Source organism: Myotis myotis, unplaced genomic scaffold (genome assembly GCF_014108235.1).
Source record: "Myotis myotis isolate mMyoMyo1 unplaced genomic scaffold, mMyoMyo1.p scaffold_m19_p_1, whole genome shotgun sequence".
Taxonomy (NCBI): domain Eukaryota; kingdom Metazoa; phylum Chordata; class Mammalia; order Chiroptera; family Vespertilionidae; genus Myotis; species Myotis myotis.
In genome coordinates this window covers 197,641,731-197,659,414 of record NW_023416313.1, presented here as the reverse complement: position 1 = coordinate 197,659,414, position 17,684 = coordinate 197,641,731, and the positions used below count along the sequence as shown (strand labels likewise).

General features: G+C 32.8%; 1 protein-coding gene across 16 annotated transcripts in view; it reads right to left on the bottom strand.

The window, feature by feature from the left end:
• GPHN (gephyrin) overlaps positions 1-17,684 on the bottom strand; it is a 439,201-nt gene that overhangs the window by 130,550 nt on the left and 290,967 nt on the right. For 11 of the 16 annotated variants that reach the window (XM_036310162.1, XM_036310186.1, XM_036310276.1 and 8 more), the window contains 2 exons: positions 16,554-16,688; positions 1,875-1,931 (listed from right to left, as the gene is read on the bottom strand). In XM_036310162.1, coding sequence (XP_036166055.1) covers positions 1,875-1,931; positions 16,554-16,688 — 192 coding nt within the window. The remainder of the gene's footprint in view (positions 1-1,874; positions 1,932-16,553; positions 16,689-17,684) is intronic. The other 5 variants (XM_036310177.1, XM_036310220.1, XM_036310251.1 and 2 more) reach the window with 1 other exon arrangement.

Here is a 17,684-nt window from a genome sequence, read left to right as displayed (position 1 = left end):
TGATTTAAGGCTGCATCCACATTAAAGTAAACTGACTGAACCCAAATATCTATCTTTTGTTCTTATAAATAATGTGTGTATATATATAATCATACTGTATATATACTTAAAAACAACGAACATACAATTATAACTTGAAGTTCTATACACACAAAAGCTGAACACAGAGATAATTAAACACACACATACTCACACATACAATCCAGTTTATAGCAGATGGTGCTGCAGTTAGGGATGCTATTTGATCTTTATTTAACTATCAATAACTTCTCCAAAGTTATGTTGCTCTGCACATTTGAGTGTGAGTCATAATCCATAGTCTAAATGATTATAGATTTAACTTTCCTTAAAGACAAAGGTAAAATATGATAGATACCTCACAGTAGACAGTGAGGAATGTTACTAATAATCATCAGGATACATAAACTAATATATTTGTGACTGAATAATTTTAACTTGCCTCATTTTTGAAATAGAAATTTAATCAACACTTCCTATCTCCTCTGATTATCCTTAGTGAAATAACATTTTAAAAAATGATACCCAGTATATAGCAGTGTTAGAGAACAGAGAGGATGATTTGTCTGGAATTAAGGACACAAACGTACAGACACACCTTCATCCATGTGCAATCACACAAGTGGCACACACACAAATAAACAAATACAAAAAAAGTAAAATTAAGAAGGCAGAAGAGGCAAGGAGAGGAAAAAGTGCAGAAATTAGTGCTTAATAAATTGTTAAATGGAAATAAACTGAAGGTGTGTAAAATTTTGAAATAACTTAATATTAGGCCTCTAGAATCTAAACCAGCGGTCACCAACCTTTCGGACCTCACGGACCACCAGTGGTCCGCAAACCAACCGGTTGGCAACCGCTACATAGTTATTGAATTTTGGAAACATCCCAGTGTAATGAAGTCATTTTGATTAGTTTAATAGTTACTACTGTTGCAAGAACAAATGGGATTGACATATAAGAAGCTGTTAATTTGGGGGGGGGGGAATTCCTTTGTGTATTTTAAAAATTCAAATTTTATCTTACATTTATGGGGGCAGCATTAAAAATTATCAATGCAACTTTTAACTATGTCTGTGTTTCTTAGGATTGATAACTTGTTTACCTACTCATTGTGACTAAATGTTAGAGTATCAAGTACCCAAGATATTTAACAGCTAGTAAATGGGACCATCAGATCAGAAATATTTAAGTTGTAAATTAGCAAATCACATACAAAAATGGGCAAACATTAGATGTATATTGTTTCTGCTGATTGTTATATCAATTTTTTAATTTAAAAAATAAAATAAAGGGGATTGAGTGCTTAAATACTGTTAGCTATAATGTGAGCCCATTATACCAGCATCATATAACATTTCTAATTCTTAAGATTTTTATATATGTATAAAATATGTTATTAATTCATAATTATTTTTCTGGAATAAACATAAATGGTAATAACACCAAAATAATACTTAATTATTTTTTATAAAAAACATAAACAGGGAAGATAGTATTCTGAAAATAAATATTAGTTCTCTGTATAACAGGAACTTAACACATAGTGACATCAGTCAGAGGAACGGTTTACTCTAGAACCCCAAATTATGGCACCTGTAGTGAGGCAGTTGCCCTTTTTCTTGTCTGTAGTGCCATTCAAAGCTAGTTATTTGTCAGCTTGCCTTCAGCTGGTTGCTCTATGTGTAGCTGAAACAAACAAAAAATATGACCCAACAGCCAATAAAAATATTAAAATAAAAAAAAATGGGATGGTGAAAAATGGAAAAAGCTCCCTTCCTCCCACCACCCGCCAAAAAGGAAGAAGTGTAGGCTATAGACAAAATCTTGCCAAAAAATGTTAGAAACATATTTACTTTGAGGGATCCAACTCTACTAGCAACTCCTTTGCTTTCATCCGGCCGTCTAATTTGCTACAATGAGGGAAGATGGGTAAAAAAGACAGAATAAAGAAAAAGTGAACTTAAAAATTTTTCTACGCATTAGTAAATACATGCAAAAACATCAATTGACTCTTTGAGGTACCTCTTAGGAGGTCAAGGAGTTAACTAACCCAGAGGCTATATGACATGCTCTGCAAATAGGCTAGTCAGTAGAATGCAATCATTGTTATGGCACTATTCCTGATGAAGAAATGTGCACTTACTTTCAGTTATCTTGGGGATTTCTGATGAAGCAGTATCTGGGGTAGTGTTACATTTGCATTTGGTTTATGAAAAACAAAGAATTACAAATATACCTATGCATAGAACTTTGTTTCTTTCAGTGTTTTAGTATCTATTCCATTGTAATATCAGAAAACATTAATGATATGATTAGAAACATAAATGTTCCCCAAGTGGAAAGATCAGTCCTGACAAGCATCATTCTTAATAGGTGACAGAGTGAAGATCCTCCGCTTGCTGACCCAAGCATTGAGGTTGTTCAGCTGTCACTGAGATTCCCAATTAAACAATTGTGCTGCCCAACCAGAAAATTTTAATGCCAGACCAATGTCAGATACAGTCACTCCCTCAAAGCTTTCTGTATTTCAGTTGAATCTTCCTCCTAGGTAAGAGGGGAAAATAAAGTTGCCATTTTAAAAACTCGTTTTATATCATTACATAAATGAGAAAAAGAAGGTTCTTAACACAAAATGTTTTATCAGATGAGGGATAAACTAGAAATTCATTTGCTTTTTAGTAGAGCTGTAACAACAACAAATATTTTGTTTAAAGAGGAAGACAAAAAGAAAAAAAAATGAAAATAGAGAGGGAGAAGGGGAAAGAAGCTTCCGATCAAGTGGATTCGTACATGTGCAGAATGATAGCCTCCCTTCAGACTGCACAGGTCAAGTTAGCTGGAATGCTTCTGCTTGTATTAGGAGACAGCAGAGAAGCATCAACATGATGTCAAGTTCTGAGTGTTAAAATCTCCTGAAGAAAAGAAACCTGACCATACTACAAAATTATATTTGGCACACTACATATTGTTTTATCCTTTTTAGGACATCTCAAATAGTATATGGAGATTACTAAATACTAAGAATTGAATTTTCATTTTGAAAAAAAAAAACAGCATCTTGGCACATAAGAATTTTAATGCCAACTTCTGGTTTTAGTCAATATAAATAGTTTCTACTAATTCTTCAGCATTAACTAAATTTATGCCCAAATAATAATCACCAATTCTCATGCTTAGTCAAACAGAATTCTCAAATTTAGAAACAATGAAAACCAAGTAGAATGTCTACCCGCTATAAGACAGGGCCTTTGTGTAGACAATGTGTTCCTAGTAATTCTCTTGTGCTATTTTCTTTGACCTCAGAGCACATTTTCATATCAAAAGTTGTTTCCCTTTTTAAAGGGAGACTCACTATATCTTGATTACAAAGATAAACTATGCAGTTTCCAATAAAAGTATAGTCTAGTGACTCATGCTGCTTTCTGAAAACTTTCAAAAACTGTGAAGATTTTCAGCAAATTTTCAGTAACAAGTGAATGCCACTTTCTACATACATATTTTTTTTAATTTCCAGAGAGCTTAAAATTACATCAAGTCTAGCAACATAAGGTATCTTATTCAAGGTTACACAAAATATTAATGACAAATCAAGGAACAACATCCACAGTTCCTAATTTATAGTTTAAGGTTGTATTTCCTTAATAGGCCTGGAAATAAATGGGTAGGACAAAAATTGATGCTTATTAGATTATATGTATGTATATATCTCTTTATCTCTCCATCTTAAATAAATTTTGTTATTATATGAATTATAAGAGAGAAAAGATAGTCACTATTGAACACTAAACATGAAAAAAAAGACTATAATACTAATTTAAAGATAGATTTTTGGAGTAGACAGCTCATTTGTCAATGCTTGAGATAAATTTTCTGCATATAAATTGGATATTGTAAATTGAAACTATCATAAGAGGAAGACTTTAGAAAACCAATGTGGTTATCAAAGTCAGAGTTGTCATGTAATATTTTTGTGGCTCCTACAACAGGTAATAATTCCAAATACTAAAAATTTTCAAAGAGAATCTGAAAAAGATTTGTCTCATAAACAAAAATTTGAGAAGTAGAGAAAAGTTAAATGAATAGATTTTGAAATGCAATGCTCTCACTTATTCTAGTCAACCCTTAATAATCAAAGATGGAACAGAATAAGAGAAATCACAAAAGATTAGCATTTGAATAAAATGAATTAATTTGGTCTTCATGATAATTGTAAGAGCCTCACATGTTAGCTAATTTTATACATACATTTCTCTGAGGCTAAACATTCTCTATCAGTAACTAAGAGAGGTTAAACTGCAAATGTTTCTGTTACATATAGGATCATTGCAATATTAATGAAATTTTTATAATCAGGTGTAAAGAACTGTAAGGATTATGAGTTGGTTGAAATTATTAATTATTTACATATACTGAAAAATAAAATGTCAGTTGCAAAACAAAAAATGTTATCACTAATAATTTTTCTATCTTGAAGAAATCCTTCTACAAGCATTTTACTGAGATTGTAAAAGATATAAACCAGAGGATCAAAACCATTTCAATATTCTATTCAGCCTCCCAGCTAGAATATTTAACAAAACATTTATTAAAAATAGTCTGAAAATATTGCACAAATGTTCTTTTGTAACATTCTAGGAATCTTTCTTTAGGATTACTGGAGAATCTATCCTTAGGGATTAATTACCAGTATGTGTCCTATAAAACAGTGAAATCACTGCTGTTTATAGTCAGCTTTTTAATAAAAGTTTGAATTCTAGAAATATCATTTAAAAAAGACATTGCCTGAAAGCGAATACAATATGGGTTGTTGATTTGCTTTGTTTTAGTCTAATTTTTCAAAACTGAGCTCACTGTAAAATCATTTCGACTGCTAAGAAGGTAAAAAATTATTCCTCTTGCCAATAATAAGTAGTTGTGTTATGTTTTTATTGAAGCAAACATATAGATTTTAGAGTAGAAATCCAACTTTATATTAATTTTTTTAAAGATATGAAATTTCAAAGAAAGTTTAGGCTTGTAAAAGCCACATAAAGGTAAGTGACTATATCACTGGGTGTATGCATTCACATTTCTCTTTATTACAAAATGTTTGCTGAAAATTTTTGAGAAAAGGTTTATATTTTGTGTGTTTGTTTTATTGATAAGAGAACTCAGGTTTAGAGAGGTTCAGTGGCTTTCTGGAGAACTAGAAATTAAGAAAATTTAGACTTTCATCTATGAAATGACTAATGTAGACTCCCATCCTTGTCCCCTGACATATTTTCTATTGATTTAGATTATGTAGATTAAACAAATTTTTCTGTTTGTTTGCCTTAGGGCCTGAATTCTTTTATTTTTAGAATTATCTAACTGACTCCTAATTACCCTGAGAGACAAACATTTTTAACCTGATTTTATTATGCCACTTTTTAAAAAGTATGGGCATCAGTAATAGAAAAAAAACTTCTTACTTAGAAACTATCTTCCAACCAATACCACTCAGTGTATATTAGTAAAGCTATAGATTGTTTCTGGTAGTTATGATTTGGAGGAGGACATTAAAAAGAGTTTTACTTTCAACTTGAAAATTTGAACCAACTTCTGTAAGTAAGAAAATACTTTTTTAGGATTTGTCTTTAATCCTGAAGTTTTGGCATGGCCAATTTTAGAATATATATCATTTTAAAATATAATGATCCAGAGAATAATTTAATTTGGGATTTGCTCTTTATTAAAGTCATGAATGAGATGAGACATGGCCAGTTAATTATATGGATATTTATTTATTTATTTATTATTTATTATTTATTTATTTATTTATTTATTTAAAATGTCGACCCTTCTTGCCCTTTTTTTCTTGGGTGGTTTTTTTTTTAAAATATATATTTTACTGATTTGGGAGAGGGGAGAGATAGATATATCAATGATGATAGAGAATCAGGGGAGAGAGAAGATAGAAACATCAATGATGAGAGAGAATCATTGACTGGCTGCCTCCTACATATCTGGAACTGGCACGTACCCCTAACCTGATTCGAACCTGGCACCCTTCAGTCTGGAGGCCGACACTCTGGCCACTGAGGCAAACCAGCTAGGGCAGTGGTTCTCAACCTTCCTCATGTTGCGGTGACCCCCAATTTCATTGTTACAAATTGAACATAATTAAAGCGTAGTGATTAATCACAAAAACAATATGTAATCATATATGTGTTTACTGATGGTCTTAGGCAACCCCTGTGAAAGGGTCGTTCGACCCCCAAAGGGGTCGCGACCCACAGGTTGAGAACCACTGAGCTAGGGCAATTATATGGATTTAAATCATGGCTCTATCTAATAAATTCTGTTGCTGAAATAATGATGGCATAGGTTATTTCTGTTGAGCTGCTTTTGCACAAACATGCCCCAAACTATCAAAAAGAAGTTTAAAGGAATCAAAACTTTTTAATTAAAATGAAAGCTAGTATTCTTAATTTAATTATTCCTTGTATTTCTATACTTCTCACTTTCCTATTTTCCTATCGCTTGCACAAACTCTAGTGGATACCAAGATAAATCATTATTTCATTTAACAGAATTAAGCTTGACCTAAATGAGAAAAATCTTGACTAAAGTTAGAGCATTTTCAGTTGATAATCCCCAACTTTATGTAGTAACATGGAATGTAAAGGCTGGATAAATAAATATAAATTATTTTATATTAATTGGATATTAATATAACATCAGAGAGGAGGGCTAAACAGAATGGTAATATTTATTCAGTCAGTATAGAAACTTATTTCAAAGAAACAGATTTATAGGCCTACAAGGAACTTTAGAGGTTACTTAATTTAATACCATGATATTATAAATATAAAAACTGAGGTCTATTTAAAAAATATTTCAAAGTGGCAGTTGGGCTGACCCTCAATATTTAGTGCCTCATAGTGCAATTACTTTTACATACTCAATGTTAAGTTTTCAAACAACTTTGGATCCATAATTTTTTAAATGTCTGCCAATAAATAAGTCATATGCAAATACTAAAAACTGCTTTTAATTGAATATCATTAAATTGAATTCATCAAGATGCAAAAATGAACTGTTCTTGGTATCCATATGAATTATATGAATAAAGAAAAACTAAGATACCTAGGAATAAACTTAACTAAGGACGTAAAAGACCTGTATTTAAAAAACTACAGGACATTGAAAAAAGAGATAGAGGAAGATATAAACAGATGGAAGAACATACCATGTTCACGTATTGGTAGGATCAACATCATTAAAATGTTCATACTACCCAAAGCAATTTACAGATTCAATGCAATCCCAATTAAAATACCAATGGCATATTTCAAAGATCTAGAACAAACGTTCCAAAAATTCATCTGGAATAAAAAAAAGACCCCGAATACCACAGCAATCTTGAGAAAGAAGAACAAAGTTAGAGGGATGACAATACTGGATATCCAGCCATATTACCAAGCCACGGTTCTCAAAACTGCCTGGTTCTGGCACAAGAACAGACATATAGACCAATAGAACAGCACAGAGAGCCCAGAAATCGACCCAAGCCATTATGCTCAATTAATAATATTTGACAAAGGAGGCAAGAACATACAATGGAGTCAAGAAGTCTCTTCAATAAATGATGTTGGGAAATTTGGTCACATACATGCAAAATAATGAAACTAGATCAGCAACTTACACCATACACAAAAACAAACTCAAAATGGCTAAAGGACTTAAATGTAAGATGGGAAACCATAAAAATCCTACAAGACTCCATAGGCAGCGAAATAGCAGACATATGTCGTAGCAATATCTTTACAGACACAGCTCCTAGGGCAATGGAGACTAAGGGGAAAATAAACAAATGGGACTACATCAAAATAAAAAGCTTCTGCACACCACGAGAAACCATCAACAAAACAACAAGAAAGTCCACTGCATGGGAGAACATATTTGCCAATGATATTTCCGATAAGTGTTTAATCTCCAAAATTCACAGAGAACTCATACAACTTAACAAAAGGAAGATAAACAACCCAATAAAAAAATGGGCAAAGGATCTAAATAGACACTTTTTGAAAGAGGACATAAAGAAGGCCCAGAGACATATAAAAACATGCTCAATGCCGAAACTGGTTTGGCTCAGTGGATAGAGCATCGGCCTGAGGACTGAAGGGTCCTGGGTTTGATTCCGGTCAAGGGCATGTGCCTTGGTTGCACGCATATCCCCAGTAGGGGATATGCAGGAGGCGGCTGATCGATGTTTCTCTCTCATCGATGTTTCTGGCTCTCTATCTCTCTCCCTCTCTGTAAAAAATCAATAAAATATATTTTAAAAAAAACAACATGCTCAAAGTCCTAATCATCTGAGAGTGACAAAATAACAATGAGACACCATCTCACACCTGTCAGAATGGCTATCATCAACAAATCAACAAACGACAAGTGCTGGCTAAGATGTGGAGAAAAAGGAACCCTCGTGCACTGCTGGTGGGAATGCAGACTGGTGCAGCCACTGTGAAAAATAGTATGGAGGTTCCTCAGAAAGTTAAAAATTGAACTTCCATGTGACCCAGTAATCCCACTTCTAAAACTATATCCCAAGAAACCAGAAACACCAATCAGAAAGGATATATGCACCCCTATGTTCATAGCAGCACAATTTATAATAGCTAAGATTTGGAAACAGCCTAAGTGCCCATCAGCAGATGAGTGGATTAAAAAGCTATGGTACATCTATACAATGGAATACTACGCCACTATACAAAAGAAGGAATTTTTACCATTTGCAACAACATGGATGGAACTGGAGAGCATTATGCTAAGCGAAATAAGCCAGTTGGAGAAAGATAAATATCACATGATCTCACTCATATGTGGGATATAATGATCAACATAATTTGATGAACAAGAATAGATCCAGAGACAAATGGTGGTGGTGGTGGTGGTGGTGGTGGTGGTGATGGTGGTGGTGGTGGGGAGGTTAGAGAACAACCAAAGGACTTGTGTGCATGCATATTCGCATAACCAATGGACACAGACACTGGGGAGGTGGGGGCATGCCTAGAGTGGGAATGGCTGGGGGGACAGGGGGATCAATCGGAGGAAAAGGAGACATGTAAAACTTTAGACAATAAAAAACACACACAATTATATGAATAATGAACTAAAGATTCTGCATATACTTTAAACAAAGGTAGAATTAATACAGTTGCTAGGTTTAATTAAGAGAAAACTGTAGTTCTGGCCAGTGTGGCTCAGTTGGTTGGGCATCGTCCCATGTACCAAGAGGTTGGCAGTTTGATTCCTAGTCAGGGCACATGCTTGGGGTTTCCAGCTTGATCCCCGGTAGGGGGTGTGTAAGAGACACTGATGGATGTTTCTTTTTCTCTCCATATCCCTTCCTCTCTCTCTAAAAATAAATAAAAAAAATTTAAAAAGAGAAAACTGTGCCATAGCCAGTTTGGCTCAGTGGATAGAGTGTCGGCCTGCAGACTGAAGGGTCCCTGGTTCAATTCCGGTCAAAGGTACATGCCTGGGTTGCGGGCTCGATCTCCAGTAGGGGGTATGCAGGAAGCAGCTGACCAATGATTCTCTCTCATTATTGATGTTTTAATCTCTCTCTCCCTCTCTGAAATAAATAAACAAACAAATAAATAAAATAAATAAATTAAAAAGAGAAAACTGTGAAACATTTAACTTCCAGATCATTATATCATTGTTTTAAAAACTGAAATAACAACTGAAATATCCATAATAGGGGCTGCTGAAAAAACGATGCTACCTCCACAAATTAGAATAGCAAACAATAATAATGTTGTACAAGATTATTTAAAAACATGTAATGATGTTTATATTACTAAATGAATGAGCTAGGATAAATTTTTTTTTAATCTTTATTGTTTAGGATAAAATATTATAGTTTAATAATAATAGCTAACATTTAGGGAGCATTACTTGTATTTCAAACTTTGTGATAAGTGATTAATATGAATTTTGAAATTTAAACCTTATAATAACTCTATGAGGGAAATGTTATTATTATTTTTCATTTTACAGATGAGATAATTATGGTTACAGAGGTAAAGTAACTTTCTAAAGGCCATATACCTACTAGTGATTCCAGAACCTAAGCTCTTATTCACTGCCTTCCTATTATGATCCATTTATATAAATATTTGAATGCAAAGAAAAAAATAACAGAATGATATACAACAAAATTTTAGCAGTCATTAATTAAGTGTAGAGGAACTCTTTTCCCCCCTTATATACATTTTCTAAAATGAGAAGGTATATTACTTGTTTTTAAAGAATAAAAAAAGAACCTAGCCACTTATAGACTGCCTAAGCCAGCAGTTCTCAACCTGTGGGTCGCGACCCCTTTGGGGGTTGAACGACCCTTTCACAGGGGTTGCCTAAATACATCCTGCATATCAGATATTTACATTATGATTCATAACAGTAGCAAAATTACAGTTTAAAGTAGCAACGAAAATAATTTTATGGTTGGGGGTCACCACAACATGAGGAACTGTAATAAAGGGTCGCGGCATTAGGAAGGTTGAGAACCACTGGTAAGCAATAAAACTTAACTCTACAGCTAATAATTTCTGGTTAGCTATATCTTCTTAGGATAACAATTAAATGTCATTTGCAAGTTCAGATTTCAGAGTAGAAATTGTACATTTCCCAGTTAAATTATGCTTAGCTTTAATGATGAATATAATTCTGTGAACATTAAATAATTAGAAAAGGATGGGAGGAATTTCATTTTCAATTACCACTATATATAAAGACAGAGGGGACACTAAAGGAGATGAACAAAGAAACAAAAATCAATGTAAAACCTGTACATTTAGCAGAATGCCATAGAACAACCATTTAAAATTATTTGTCGCCCAGCTGGTATGGCTCAGTTGGTTGGAGCATGGTCCCATATACCAAAAGGCAGCGGGTTGGATTCCCAGTCAGGGCACATACCCAGATTACGGTTTCGATCCCCAGTTGGGGTGTGTATGATCAGCAACCGATATATGTTTCCCTTTCTTGCTCTCCTTTCATCTTTCTAAAATCAATAAAAATAAGAAAATAAAATGATTTGTAAACTCAAAATTAAAAGCTAAAACATATTACTATTGTTTAACTTCAATTTTATCAAAATATGAAATACTTTATCATACTGGGTGGTGCCTTTCTCATTAGAAAAGTACAGAAGAGAACCATCTTTTATTTGAAGTCTCAATAATCTGTTTTGCTATCACACCAGAATAATTAGCAAAACAAACATGTTGTTATAATGGAGGAGAAACTAAACAATAATGAACAAGAGTAGAAATCAGTTACTCAAACATCTATAGGAGCCAGTCATTGAATGCAAATGAGTAAAATAGCCTGGAGGATATAAAGAATGACAGCTGTGATATACATAGGGCGCTGGACAAGTAATGTTGATCTTATCTTTTTAGGAAAAGCTGAAAAATTTTATATTTATTTAAAAGCTCATCAATTTTAAATGTTCTAAACTGAGTTTTAGAGAGCCACGCTCAATTATATCTCTAATAAAATTATCTTTCCAAAACAAGGCTATTACTTAAAAGAGGCCTCTCTGTATCTATTAGTAGATAAGATATCCTGGGGAAACATTAGATGCCATCCAAGTACAGAAATAGTATCTCTTTGGAAATAAGTCGAGTTAGCCAGAAATTACAATTCCTGGTCTTGTATCCGCAAAAGACTTTGTGAAGCCTTTTCTCATTTTGACTTAGGGAGGAGATATTCTATTCCCTGCTCTGGAATTAATTGGGATTACAGAGTGAGGGTGAACCATTTATAATGCTTAAGTAGGGTACTATACTGTAGGGTATAAGTATAGGGTATAAATAAGTAGGGTTATTTACATACCAGGGGTGGGGAATGTCTGGCCTGTGGACTGTATAAGGCCTATGAAATCATTTGGTCTGGCCCTGGCAAGGCTTTAGGGGTGAATTAATTAAATGTTTGACCAAATATAGCAGGCTAATTTTTAAAGTGATAATTTTGTATGGCCCGTGAATGATGTTATAAATACCCAAATGGCCCTTGGCCAAAAAAAGGTTCTCACCCCTGAATAAGATCTCTATTCTGAGGATAGCACTGTAACATTGTCTCACTGAAAAAATAAGATTCAAAAGACATAATTTTGACCCATATATGTTCAAGAAACAAACCAGTTTGCTCATTTAATTATACTGGTGATTCTTTAAGTCCACAGTCCCATGAGGGTCCCCGAGGCCCTATCAGGAGTCCAAAGGCTGAATTATTTCAATAATAGTACTATGACATTTGCCTCTTTCACTATGTTGACATTTTCAATAATGATACAAAAGCAATGGTGGGTTGGCACCTGAGTGCAGATTGAGGTGGTGGATCCAAATAGTATGAATAGTCCTTGTATTATTCACTATCATGCGCTAAGAGTTAAAAAAATTTAATAGTTTCAAAAAAGAAAAGCTAGTTTCATTTAACATTGTTCTCAATGCAACAGTAAATACTAATTTAACTTACTTTAAACTTGTCCCTTGAGTCTGGCAAAATGAGTAGTATGAATACAATACTGCTGTTCCATATCAAAGGATGATGATTGTCTCAAGGAAAAGCACTTATGCAGTTGTTAAGTTGCATGCTGAACTAGTCAGGTTTTGAACAGAATACCATTGTTACTTGAAGGAATGAAAGAATACTGACAAACTGTGATTATTCAGACTTAGATATTCGGCAGACATTTTCTCGAAATGAATGAAATGGGCCTGTCAATTCCAGAAAAACACAGGAATTGTTGTTTTGTCAAAGATAACTTTTAAACACAAATCAGAACTGTGGAAAACATATAATACTATGAGTTTGAGAGCTTCTAATACTTCAAAATCCTTTTTTATGAGCTTGGTGGTTATATTAATGAAAATGGTTTTTTAATATAAATAATGAAATATGTCAACACTTAGAAGAACATATATTTTTCAAGTTACCAAGAAATGTGTTACAAAATCATACCTACGTTCATTCAAAGTTCAAGCCAGGGCAATGGATTATAATATATCAAAGTACTCAATGGTCCTGACAAAATTTTTGATTCCATCCTTTAACTAACTTTTAAAAGAAAATTGTAAATTTTTGGTGTAATTTCAAAGAATACCCATAATTATCTGAAAATACTATTAAAATCATCCTTCCTTTTCTAACTACATGTGTGAGGCTGATTTGTTTCTTCATATTCTTCAACGAAAACAACATATCACAACAGACTGAGTACAGAAGATGTGAGAATCTGGCTGTCTTCTATTAAACCAAACATTGAAATATATTTGAAAAAATGTAAAGCAATGCCATCCTTTTCAGTAGATATTTTTGCTTTGGAAAACATTATTTTTTTTCATAAAAATGTTATTTATGTTGACATATAAAGGCTTATTATTCTTATTTTGAGGCAAATAAACATTTAAAATTTCTCAGTTTTAATTTCTTGCACAGTAGATATTACTAGGTATAACCACATAAACAAATGCTATTTGGTGTCCTTAATAATTTTTAAGTGTGTGAAGGGGTTCTGAGACCATTATGTCTGATAATTGCTGACTTTGACAAATAATCTAGAGAATATTATTCTCAATATCCATCAGATGGGGCAATTAACTTTTTATAAAATAACTTACATTTTTATGTTTAGAAAATGTACTTTTGATGTCATTAAGTCAGTGTTTTCCAACCTTTTTTGGCGTTTGTAGAACCCATATTTCTATAATGTCATTTACAGCTGAATAGATGTTGCTATACCAATACTGATTTAATTTAAGACAAAAGCAAAGAATCTTAATGTTTAGTATAGTCTTATTGATTTTGTATATGCTCTTACAAATAGTGCAAAATAATTTGCAGACCCCAGCTAGTACCATGACCTAGCAACAAAGATTTTCCAGAGACTTGGGAACCTCAGGTTTACAACCAATGAACTAGCCATATCATATAATTACCCTGGTGCTCACAAAGAAAAGTGGTAATAATATGGAATAGTTTGTAAAACTAACTTCACTAAGAAAAAAATCTCAGAGGGAATATTATACTGATACTGGATCAATGATGCCATTTTTATATGTAAAGGAAATCACATTGTTTTCTAGACAGACCTAGTGATTGAAAACTGTGAGTTAAAAAATATTCATTATTTATCCAGAGTAATCTAAATTCTTATGTTCAAAGGATAAAGGAAACGTATAAAAAATTAATAATTATGCATTTTGTTTGAATATAAGATTAGACATTGTATTCTTCATGTCCTAGGTGAAATGTTATTCCTTGGCGAGGTCTTCTCTGATCATTCTAAGTAAGGTTTCTCTCCTATTATTTTCTATCACTACAATTTTTTCATTTCTTCTTGCATGAATTTCAATTTATAATTATGAAGTTATTGTAAAATTATATTTGAATAATTTATGTTTATCTACCTATTTATTTTATTATACCATCGACTAAACTGTCACTGATTCCAAAGCATATATAACTTAGATTCAATCAAGAAGTCTTAATAATTTAAAATATTTAATAGAAAGATTAATTTGACTTCACTCCTTTAAGAAATCAATATTCAAACTAGTTTTTTATTATATTAGTATTCTGATTCAGCCTTAACAATTTAATTTTAAAATTACACTAAAGCAATAATTTTATCTTTGATGTACATTATGATGCTGGTAAAAATTATTGAAAAGAAACAGAATCTTATTCCTAGATAAAAGTATAGAAAAAAACTCCTAGGAAAAAAGATATTCACATACACTGCTTTATATGAATTCATTGTCAGTTTGAGCATGTAAGTGTTAATTAAGAGAAAAATGTCAAGACAAGCCACTTGCTCTCCTAAAGCTTTGCAATAAGCACATTAACTTAATAAATATCAATATTTTTATTTTTAAGATTTCACCTTAGTAAACTTGGAAATACCAAGTGAATTTTAAAATTGGATTTAATAACCACTTTGTAATTAAAATGTAATTACAATGTTTTAAAAGGACTAAGAACTAGTATGTATAATTAAATTATGCTTAAAATATTTATGTTCACAGTATATATTGTTAAGGGGGAAAAATGCTGTATCTTGGATAGCTCTTTATTACCAAGATTTGGATCTTAATATGTGGTGAATGGCTAAACATTAATAGTGACCTTAACTTTCAGCTTTAATTATTTCTCAGATTTTATAAATGAATACAGCTTATACAATTAGAATTTAATGCAGTCAAACAATAAATTATTTTGATTTAAAAATTTAAAAGACATGAATGAAATTCATTTATCCAATTTTAGTCTAGAGAACTCAATGTTTTCATTCAGTGAATATGTAGTTGATTATCATCCCAATGGCATTAACATACATTTCATGTCTAGAATGTGCTTACAATTTTTCTTCACTGAAGATTTAGGACCTCAGTTTTTTAAAACTATAAAATTAATATGTTATTTTTGATACAAGTCTAAAAACAATGATATACAACATTAACACTGTGAAGACTTTGCTAAGAAGGTTGTACCATGGAATGTAAAAGCAACTGCATTATATATCAAGAACTGCTTGAGGTCACTTCTAGTTAAATCCAATTACAACACTGATAAATTCAGAGAAGTTGAGAAAGAAATTGAGAAAGATAGCTATGTAAGTTCTTAAATTTGATATAGAGAAAAAGTCACAATTTGAGAAATTACCTGCAGAGCCCTAGAATAAATTCAGTGTACAGACTGATATCTAACACCATATCCTATTAAGTAAGCAGAAATTTTACTCTTAACCTTCTGATGCCAATATTGGATCCATTCCATAGAAAACGTGATAGCACAAATGATTATCTTAACCAGGGAAGGGAGATTCCAGGAGTAAGCAGTCATAGCCATAATTAAGTTTGCTATTTAATTTATCATACACATTGAAGATGTGAGGCAGTGAATAAATAATACATTTTCCCCCATACACAATTCAGTACTTGGGAAAATTATAAAAAATAAATACTAAGATACTTCTCCCCTCCCCCAAAGGTTGGCATTAAAACTTTCTTTCTAATCAATTTAGATGTGTTTCCAAATATTAGGCAGCAACATTCCAAGTTGGATATGTTTGAAAAAATTTGGAATGATACTAGAGTAGGGAGCTACCCCAGACTGGACAGGTTAAAAAAAAAAAAACACACCTTTTGGTAATATTATTTTATTTTGGCCAAAAATGCATTGATCTGCATATGCATGTAACTCCACATCTATACTGATGAGTATGCTAAGAAAATAACAAGTCTACAGCAAAGTAATAGGAGCTACAGAAAGTGATACCTGATGTAGAAGTAGACATTTTGCATGAAATTTTTATTGTCCTTCTGTTGGCCTAGTATGACAATTTGTGAAACAGTAGGTGGTAACTATCTTATAGTCCATTAATTTTTCATTGTATTTATCATGCATGAATCCGACCTTGACAAGCAGAAGAAAATATTGGTTAGTTTTCCCAGATTCACATCATAGCCACAGTACCAAGGGACTGTACTTACTTTTGGTGTTGGGCAGGAAGCAGTAGAAAGGCGAGATGTAGCCTGAGCACGAGGCGATTCTGAAGGAGTAGTGCTGAGGGAAGCTGTGTCTCGTGGGAGCACCTGAACGCCACGAGAAATTATGGAGTCTGGAATCTGAACAAGGGGAATATGCATGGTTTAATATTCTAAAAATACTAACAGCATGTAAAACCAATACCCACACCTAACTTGTTGTTGGATGGGGGCATTCTTTTCTTCTCATATACTGTTAGTTATAAAAGTATCCAACAATTTGACGTAGAATAGAAACCTCCAGATTCAAAGTATTTCCCCTGGCCAAATAATATTTTATTAAACTTCTTTATGAGAGCTTTTAACCACAATTGCATTGTGGTCAGGAGTAAAGTGTTTGGCATTCATATACTGACTCTGTAATTTAATAGTTATGTATTTCCCAGATATTTTCCATTTCCCTTTCAGATTCATTTTCCATCCTTCTTCACCCTCTCTACTTTAAACTGACTTGTATAGATAGAATCAACAAAATATCCTGGGCTTTCTGGTTTCCAGTTGGAGTCAGCCAATGGGAGGCACTGTCAGGAAACTAAAGGAGTGGAGGAACATAAAGTCTGGTATTTATTCCCCTGGCTTTTTCTCTACCAGGTCATTATAGGTTAGCTAGGATCACAGCCATGTCAGATGACACTTGCTTATAGCTCTTTTCTGGATTGTAATAGCAGCTCCCTTCCTTTGTCCCATTAGGACTATCCACTATTACTAGTCCCAGGGCACTGCATTATGTCTGGTTGCTTCCCCTAAAACAGTGATGGCGAACCTATGATATGCGTGTCAGAAGTGACACGCAAACTCATTTTTTTGGTTGATTTTTCTTTGTTAAATGGCATTTAAATATATAAAATAAATATCAAAAATATAAATCTTTGTTTTACTATGGTTGTAGATATCAAAAAATTTCTATATGTGACACGGCACCAGAGTTAAATTGGGGTTTTTCAAAATGCTGACACGACGAGCTCAAAAGGTTCGCCATCACTGCCCTAAAATCTGCCCAAACCTTTGTAAATACCATAGTCCTTTATTAAACTCTTCTCCATTTAAGTATGCTATGACTTCTGCAGGGATACTGAT